This window comes from Gallinula chloropus (genome assembly GCF_964237585.1).
Source record: "Gallinula chloropus genome assembly, chromosome: 15".
In the NCBI taxonomy this organism is placed as follows: domain Eukaryota; kingdom Metazoa; phylum Chordata; class Aves; order Gruiformes; family Rallidae; genus Gallinula; species Gallinula chloropus.
Window position 1 is genome coordinate 16,277,498 of NC_140100.1, and position 9,332 is coordinate 16,286,829.

Genomic DNA, 9,332 nt, shown 5'->3' on the forward strand with positions numbered 1-9,332 from the left:
GTCCTCAGAACCACAGAGACAGTTTGCTGAGGGTTGAGTATGTGGCTTTGCTTTTGGCTTTTCCTTTGTAAAAAGATGAACAACTTGAGTGAATAAAAAAGAATGGGGGACAAACAAACCAACCTCTAAAATGAAATCCAAGAATGGAAATGGTTTGTGGGGGCTGAGGAACCAGCAGCTGGTGACCAAGCATCTGACCCAGGAGGTGGCTCACAGGAGGTCATGTCATGCTGCCCTGGTGCTGTGTTGGCTGCTGTTCCCTCTGCCTGCCTGAGCTCCAGCCAGGGCACTGCAGGGAGCCAGCTCCAGGCTTTGTGTCCCCTCTGTGGTTAGAGGTCTGTGTTTGCCACCTAACATATAAGCACCCTGCTCCCAGACTGCCCTCAAAATCCTGCAAAACCCCCTAAACACTGCCTAGAATTCAGTGGCCTTTACTCAGGGAAGTGCTCATACATCACACTCTCTTGTAATTTCTCTCCATGAGAGAGATGTGGTGTTTTCACTGATGGTGTGTGTTTAATTACTGGGGGTAGCTGCTCAGTCTGCCTATAGCAAAGCCCAGCTCTGGGGCTCCTGGTGCTCAAGATGTGCTAATGCCAAGTGATGACAACTGAAGGAAAAGGTTTGGTGTGAGAGGTGGAAGCTGTTAACACCACATCTTCTTTTCCAGGTATTGCTGTGTTTGGCTACTCGATGGTTGTGTCAATAGGGGGAATATTTGCTTCACGACACCTGCACCTTAACCTGCTGCACAATGTCCTCAGGTCTCCAATGAGTTTCTTTGAGCGCACACCCAGTGGGAACCTGGTGAACCGCTTCTCTAAGGAGATCGATACCATCGACTCCACCATCCCACCCATCATCAAGATGTTCATGGGCTCGACCTTTAACGTGATTGGGGCTTGCATCATCATTCTGCTGGCCACACCTATTGCTGCTGTCATCATTCCACCCCTGGGACTCGTCTACTTGTTTGTGCAGGTGGGGCCTTTGGGCAGGCAGGGGGGTTGTACAGGCAGGGGGTTTCCCTGGGGTCCCTGGGACCAGCAGCCCTTCATCCTCTCTTACTTATGACAGTTCCTTCCCGACTCTTTTCCCATGTCTCTCTTGAATTCCTGTGAGTAACAGCCCAGATGGCAGGGAGCTCTCCTCAGGTTCCCTTTGTCTTTCAGATGCAGCCTGAATGTAACTGTGGTTCTTGTGCTCTGGTTTGCAGAGGTTTTACGTGGCCACATCGCGCCAGCTCAAGCGCCTGGAGTCTGTCAGCCGCTCCCCTGTGTACTCCCACTTCAACGAGACCCTCCTGGGAGTCAGTGTCATCCGAGCCTTTGAGGAGCAGGCACGCTTCATAAAGCAGAACGATACGAAGGTGGATGAAAATCAGAAGGCTTATTACCCAAGCATTGTTGCAAACAGGTAACAGTGGGGTGGAGAGGCAGTTGTGTAGGGAGCATGTGGCTCTGCTCCCTGTGCTCCTTAGCAGTCATTGTTCTCCACATACCTCTCCAGGGCTGGGAAGCCTAGGAGGATACATCCTGTTGGACAGAGGATTTACTTAAACTTTGCTGATGGGATTAAAATTACTTTGGAATTTCTCTTCTATCTGAGAGTTCCTGCCTTACTTTCTCAGTGAACTTTTTAAAGCTTTGATTAATTGATCCTGTATTAAATACAGCTGCTTTCTGAGCCAGGACAGGGATTCCTGCATTGTAATGGTTTATTAATTGTGGATGCCTGTAGGTTTGCATGCTGCTGGAGCAGAACCTCAGCTACCTTGCAGCTCCTGCATTGCTGGCAGTACGCAGACATCATAATACTAATCTTCTCAAACAAGATTCCTCAATGTGAGTGCATTACTGGCCAGATGTGTTAGGTTTTTCTGTCTTGCAGGTGGCTGGCTGTGCGTCTGGAGTACGTGGGGAACTGCATTGTCCTCTTCGCAGCGCTGTTTGCGGTGATCGCACGCAACAAGCTCAGCGCAGGGATGGTTGGCCTCTCCGTCTCCTACTCCCTGCAGGTAACTTTGCCCTTTTTTTTACCTTTGTTTTTTTAAACCAAACAAAAAAAGCTCTGAATTCTAAGACTGCACCAGGAAGTCAGAACCTTGCTACAGCTTTGGAGGGACCTTTAATAAAGGGGACATAAGTGAATATTATATATGCACAGACCATCTGGAAGGGGGCTGAGCAGTTGCTCTGTGCCCTGTCTGTGTGAGGGGATGTGGCTGAGACAGCTCATCCCCTGCACATTCAAGGCATCTGGACCTTTCTCCACTCCAGCACTGATCTGGTCCATGTCTGAGCTCTCCATAAACTTGCAGTGCTTTGGTTGGTGGGTTTTGTTTGCTGCAGGTAATCTTTCCTGTCAGTGGCTTCTGGACTTGTTTGCTTCTTGCAGATCACAGCGTACCTGAACTGGCTGGTCCGCATGTCCTCTGAGCTGGAGACCAACATTGTTGCTGTGGAGAGAGTCAAAGAGTATGCTGAAATGGAGAAGGAGGTGTGTTGAGTTGTTCACCACACCTGTAGAAACCAGTGCCCTGTCCTGAGGTCTCCCAACACCTGGCTGGGAGTGCTGCTGGGGTGTCCTCTGAGCCCAGGATGGCATGGTGCTCAGTGCCCTGGGTGCCCACCTTGAGGGACAGGCTGGGTGTTAGTGGGAAGCTCCTGTGGCCGCTGTTGAGGTGTATCTGCTGATACTTGCACACTGTTGTTTAGGAAATGGGCTGTTCTGCCCTGGGCTAAGCAGTGGAGCTGTACAAATGTTTTGGTTTCCTGAGTACTCAGACACTATCTTTTATTTGTGTTCCTCTCTGCCCTGGTGTGGGCAGGGAAGAGATTTTACTTGTTTGGATACAAATCACCCATCCATTCCTTGGTCTGCAGCTGTGCCCCTTCTGGCTGCGGAGCAGTTCCCCATGGCTCCTTTGCCATGCCTGTCACTTGAACCTGACTTGAATCATTCATTTTGCAGCCAGACTTTATGAGGACTCTCCATAGGCTGTTCCCTGGTGGCAGAGCAGTGTTTACACAGTGGAAAGCCTTTTGTTTGGCACCAGTGAGTGCAGGGGGGCGTGTTCTCTCCCACCTCTGAGGGAGGCTGAGGCACCAGCTGTTTATTTTACCGGCTTGTTAATCTTCTAGTGCTTATGTCTGGGTTACACATCTTAGAGTTGTGTGTCTGGTGTCCAGGGTGGTTTCCTTAGAGTGCTGGGTCGGCCCTGGCTGGACACCAGGAGCCCCCAGAGCTGCTCTGTCACTCTCCTCCTCTGATGTGTGCGCAAGGGATAACACAGGGAGTGAAGGTTCCTGGGTTGAGATAAGGACAGGGAGATAACTCACCAGGGAGATAACTCACCAATTACTGTCACAGGCAAAACAAGCTCAACTTAGGGGGAAATCAGAGTAGGATAATAAGAAATCAAACCAAATTCTGCCATTAGGAACAGGGGAGTTTGTCCAGCAAGTGGGACTTGTTATAGTAATACCCTGGGCTACATAAACCCATTTCAGCTGCCTTGGGGCAGCTCTTCCCCTCTCCTCCCATCATCATCATCACAGTTCCTTCTGCAGATTACACACTAACAAGGATTTTCCTTAATTCCTTTCTCCTCTGAGCCTGTGCCCTGTTGAAGGGGGAGCTGATGACATGTGTCTGTGTGGTCCTTCCAGGCCGAATGGAGCATTGAACAAACAGCCCCAGCCAGCACCTGGCCTGAAGAGGGGAAGGTTGAGTTTCGAGGCTACGGTCTGCGCTACCGGGAGGACCTGGATCTGGTTCTGAAGAACATAAATGTCACCATAAACGGGGGTGAGAAGGTAACCAGTCTGAATTCAGAGCACAGTGTCACTGTTTGGAAGTGCCTGCATAAGCCAAAAGAGGTCTGGGCCTGTTGGTAGTGTGTCCTGGGTCCTTAAAACAAGCAGAGCTTCTGTAGAATCCACCTTGCTGCAACTGGCAGAGGCTGTGGGCTCTCATCCTGTCACAGTGTGTCCCAGGATGAAGGTTCACTGTCCTGGGTCTTGTGAAGTCTCCTCTGGTGGGGTTTCCTAAGGAAGTGGGGTTTATACTGTCATCTTCCCTGTGGATTCTCAGGTCTGATAATAGTGTGATCTTGCACGGCAGCATAAAAGGAGCTGCAAGACAGAAGTACCCAGCATCCCTAGTTGTGTTCTGCCCACAGATACGGGCAGGATGCCACCCTGAGTGGCTGGAGAGGGCAAGTGGCAAGAGACCTGTCAACCAACCCAAGCAGCAAACTTGTATATGGATGAAAAAGAAGTGAAGACTTCACTCTAACAGGGAACTGAAGCTTCACAGTGTGAAACTGAGTGCTTCTGGTGTGTGTTTGCTATAAATTCAAACAAGATAAATGGCAGGTCTGCAGTTGTAGCTGTGAAGCATGAACCAAACAAAGGATTAGGGAAACTGAGTCCTGTTTACCCAATTCCATCTGCATTTCTGTGACTGCTTTGTGTATTTTGATGCTTTTAGTTCTTGTTCTGTTATATCCAGTGATTTTTTTCTTCCCCTTTAATTGGCCTCAATTTGTTAGGCTGTCCTGGGGTGTTGAGAGCCCAGCAAACACCTTCTGCAGATGTGTCCATTTCCAGAAGTGCTTGGAAATGCTTTCACCCTTCCCCAGAGTAAGTTGTCCTGTGTTTCTTCCCACAGATTGGAATAGTTGGAAGAACAGGAGCTGGGAAATCCTCACTCACTTTAGGTTTGTTTCGGATTAATGAGGCAGCCGAAGGAGAGATTATTATCGATGGTGTTAACATTGCAAAGATAGGGCTGCATGACCTGCGGTTCAAGATCACCATCATCCCTCAGGTGGGTGTGGAACCTCCCTGCTATCAGAACTCCTTTTGTCAGGAGAATGGGGTTCTTCCTTCCATCGCTGCAGGCAGCAGAGGGAGTTGTTTCAGCAGGCTCTTCCATTGGCTGTGGCCGAGTTGCGATGTGGATGCAACACCCTGGCCCCTGGAGTCAGGGATGATGTCAGCACCCCACGCTGATCCCTTTAGCACTAGAGACAGCCCCAGAGGGGAGGTCTGGTCCCAGCTAAGCCAGGATCCCTCAGGCACTGGCACCATTCCCTTGGCCTGTAGCAGGGAAGTGGGAGTGTTTGGGTTTGTGGGAGCCCTTAGGGGAGTCCCCTTGAGACAGGCTCCCTTGTCACTTCAGGAGGTTCGCTGTGTCAGAAGTGGGTGGAAGGTGAGATGAGGGACAGGGTTTGTGCTGCTGCTTCAGGCTCCATACTTGCTTGGGGCCTCTCTGCAGAGCAGCCTGACCTCAGCAGGTGTGCAGTGTGCTCACCCAAACCTGTATACAACCATCCCAGTGCAGCCCAGCACCCGGGGGCTTCATCGTCCAGAACGCTGGGGAATGTGTCTGGGCTGGACTCGCCTCTCGAGTCACTTGTTCTCAGGGTGTAGCTTTTACTGCCTGTTAATTCAGTGTGAGACAACGAAACTTTCCTGTGCAAGCCACTGCTGCAGCACAAGTGAGCACACTGTGAAAGGCTTCCTGCACCCCTTCTTTTGCAGATCTTGGGTGGGGGCTTTGGGGCTTTGCTTTCTCCTTTTGGTTGCTCTGTGGCAGCCTGACACAGCCAGGTCAGCAGTACCTTTCTCCATGTCCAAGGAAAAAGTGCTTTGGCCTCACTAATCCTGCAGCTGCAGACTTGTGACGTGTTGCCTGGTGGTGTAACTCCCAGAGGAGTGGACGGCTGACCTTGTAGTCCTGCTAACAGAGGGTTGGGAGGGGAGTTGCCCAGTTCTTGACAGCAGCCCAGTAAAAAGAAAGCTGAGTGTTTTGCGGTTGGGTTTTCTTTGTGGCCTTTGTTTTGGGTTTTTTTTCATGTGGTTTTGTTTTTCCCCTTCTGAATTCATGAGTTACTGACTCATGGAAAGGTCTGCAGAGGGCAGAGGTCAGGCCCTCAGGCAGTGTAAGGAGTAAGGGTGAGGGAGAACAATGAGCTGTTGTTGGAAAAAGTGAGGTCTCACTCCAGAACTCTGGAATGACTTGCTTGGAGCTGCAGCCGGACATGCTGCTTTCTGTTCCCTAAGGAATGTTTCTGGAGCACTTGCCATGTTCAGTGTACCCTGGCAATCACCCCTTTCTCTGCAGGACCCGATACTGTTCTCTGGGTCTCTGCGGATGAACCTCGATCCGTTCGACCAGCACTCCGATGAAGACATCTGGAGGTCTCTGGAACTGGCTCACCTGAAAAACTTTGTGTCATCCCTTCCTGATAAACTCAATCACGAGTGTGCTGAAGGTGGAGAGAACCTCAGGTAGGTCAGAACCGTGCTTGTGAGAGGGGGAGCTGTGCCTCCCTGGCTGCAGCTGGGCTCCCTGCCCCCGGGAACCGTGGGGCTCCCTCGGGCGGTGCGTAGTCCCAGCAATAGCCACGCAGTGTGGGGCTCCCCCGCCCCACGGGAGAGCTGGGGAGGGAGCTGGGGACTTCTCATTGTGTGACCAGGCAGGCAACCAGCTAGACTTTATTCAGCATGTGTGAAACTCTCAAGTGAGGGAGTTGAAAGTAATTTTGGGAACACTGGGAGTGCTGCGAGGTCTGACAGCTCGGGCAGCCTCTGAGGGGGCTTTGGTAGCAGCAGCCTGCTATTTATAGCCCATGCTGTGAATGTTGTGGCTGCTGCCCAACAGATGTGTTTTTTCCAGGGAGTTGAGCTTGCTCTTCGCACCAGAGCAGGGAGCTGTGTTCAGTCTGCAGGAGCTGCTTTAAGCCCCATCCTCAGCACTGTGTTGATTTGGTTGTGACACCATCCCAGTGCGCTGCCGAGGCTTCGCTGTGCAGGGCTGTGGTGTCACACGCAGTGAGTGAAGCAGTAAGACCAGCCTGACCCATCTTAAAGAGCTGGGTTCTTGGCACCTCTGCTTCAGAAGGGCTGTTAGAGGGAACTGCTGGGATTCCCAGAGAACCCTGCAGACTTGTGGTGCCTCCTCCTGACCTCCCATCCCATCTGCACAGTGTGGGACAGCGCCAGCTCGTCTGTCTGGCGCGAGCTCTGCTCCGCAAGTCCAAGATCCTGGTTCTGGATGAAGCCACGGCTGCTGTGGATCTTGAAACAGACAAACTCATCCAGTCCACAATCAAGTCTCAGTTTGAAGAATGTACTGTCTTAACCATAGCACATCGCCTGAACACCATCATGGACTACACGAGGTACAGTACCACCACTGCTGTTGCAGACAACACCACGCGTGCCCTTTTCTGGGCTCTACCTAAAGAGGCACCTTTGTGTGAGCTGAGTGCTTGTCTGTCCCCTCCCTGCGGGGCTGCTGGGGTCCCTGTTCTGATAGGGTGGGGGCTGTGCTTGGCCTGGGGAGGTGCTCCAGTGCCTGGTCGTGCTGCTGGTGTGCTGTTCCTGCCCAGGCAAGCTGGGACAACCAGGCAGGCAAGGACTGGAGACTATTCCTGGCTCTTGCCCTAATTTAGGCACAACTGGGAGAGGCTGCAGCTGGTGCCTGGATGTGTGCCTAAGTGTTTGCCACCTTTCTGGAGCTGCTGCTGACTGGTTGGTTGGTTTCTTCTCCTTGTTTTACAGAGTTCTAGTCCTGGACAAAGGAGAAGTGGTGGAGTGTGGTACCCCAGACAGCCTGCTTCAGGAAAAAGGCATTTTCTATAGCATGGCCAAAGATTCGGGCTTGGTGTAACACTTGGACCTGTCTGGTTCACCTGGGAAGGAGGGAGGTGATACCCTGGGGGAGCTCCGACCCCGAGTGGGTGTCGCACCTTCCCTTTCAGACCCAGTGAAGTCACCAGAGCAGCTGCTGGGAGTAACAGAATGCTGTTTCCTTCTCTCTTTGTTCTCCTTAGTGTTGATTTCAGCACGTGCACTGTGCGAAACACCTCAGAGACTTTTAATTTTTGCCTGGAACCTTGTTACATGCTCAGGCAGAGCGACTCATCGGAGAAGTTCAGAAAAGCTTTTTCTTTCCATCTGCTCTCATGGCCTGGAGCCCCCTTTGTCTTTGGTTTAAACCAGTTTTACAGATGTTAGTTACTTGTTTGCCCCGTCCTCACTGGAGGAGCCGTGTGTGGTGGGGTGTACTGGGACGTTTTGGGGCCTACAGTACCACAGTCCAAAGATTTTTCTTCTTGTGAAAGGACACGTGTGCCAGACTCTCTGGGAGGGGTTCACTGCTCGTGGTTGATGCTTTGATGCCTTCTCCTGAAGGTTTGGTGTGTGTACAGCATACAGCTGCGAGCTGCCTGTAACACCCATGGCGCTGACGGGAGCAAGCACAGTCAGTCCCCCTCAGCAGTGCTGCGGCCCCCCGAGAGCGACAATCACCCCGAGCCAGATGGTGCAGCAGCCGGCGGTACCCGACCACACACCCCCTTCCCTCAGGGACTCGGAATCCTGGTGATGGCTGCAGGGCCTGGGCTGAGCAGTGGGGCTCTGGCCCAGCGGGGTGTGGGCTCGGTGTGATGCTCGTTGTAACACCCTTGGCTTGGCAGGCTGGGCTTGGACAGCAGCTCTGCCACGCTGAGGACCGTTAGCCTTATAGCAGAGGAATGCCCTTCATGCTGCTGCTGCTGACTCGTCCCTTGTGGGAAACTTTTCTGTTACAGCTGTTTCAAAACAAAAGTTGCACTGTTTTCACGTTGTGTGTTGGGGGTCTCACAGTTGCTTAGCCGTGGAGTCTGGTTTTCAGGATCTGTGTTCACTGTTCATTGAAAAGTTCCTTTTCTCATGTTCTGATTAGTCTTATTTTAAAGGAAAATGCTGGAAGAAGGCAAACCAAGTCAGACGTACCCAAATCCTCAGCACTCTGAGAATGTGGACTGCCGTGAATGTTCTTGCTGACCTTAATACTAGACAAGTGTTGTCTCTAGAGTAAAACTATTTATTTTTTGTAAATTATGACTCTCTGGAATTGAAGAGATGGAAATTTTCTTTAGTATTTTTTGTAATGACCATACAAATATTTGCAAAGAACTTAGAGTAAAAATCTGTTTGAAAAACCCCCCCAGTGTGTCACCTCTTGCTCTGTATTCACAGGGGGTTGGCTTCAGCAGTGCCTTGGAAATGGAAGGGACTGGTCTGCTGAGGCCAGGTGGGCTGCTCGGTCTGGGGGTGTCTGGGTGGGCAGAAAGCTGTGCTGGAGCTGGACCCCAGCTCATGGTTTCTCTTGTACTCTGAGTACCGTGGCCTGAGCTGCCCAGGTAGTAACGATGGAGCAGGATTCAGTGGTGCTGTGGCCCTTGGCCATGCACGTGGTGCCCAGGGCCTGTGAGGAGGAGTGGGTTTGGCTTCCCTATCACCCAGTGTGCAGCATTGTGACAGCCAGGGTGGGAA

General features: G+C 51.7%; 1 protein-coding gene across 1 annotated transcript in view; it reads left to right on the forward strand.

Moving 5' to 3' along the window:
- The window catches only part of ABCC1 (ATP binding cassette subfamily C member 1 (ABCC1 blood group)), a gene marked incomplete at its 5' end in the record, with an annotated part of 45,226 nt that extends 36,231 nt beyond the window's left edge, over positions 1-8,995 (forward strand). Inside the window, 9 exons of the mRNA XM_084270870.1 lie at positions 671-981; positions 1,217-1,416; positions 1,891-2,017; positions 2,398-2,499; positions 3,672-3,818; positions 4,675-4,833; positions 6,133-6,299; positions 6,998-7,192; positions 7,575-8,995. Coding sequence (XP_084126996.1) covers positions 671-981; positions 1,217-1,416; positions 1,891-2,017; positions 2,398-2,499; positions 3,672-3,818; positions 4,675-4,833; positions 6,133-6,299; positions 6,998-7,192; positions 7,575-7,683 — 1,517 coding nt within the window. The 3' untranslated portion in view covers positions 7,684-8,995. The remainder of the gene's footprint in view (positions 1-670; positions 982-1,216; positions 1,417-1,890; positions 2,018-2,397; positions 2,500-3,671; positions 3,819-4,674; positions 4,834-6,132; positions 6,300-6,997; positions 7,193-7,574) is intronic.
- Positions 8,996-9,332: the final 337 nt, after the last annotated feature.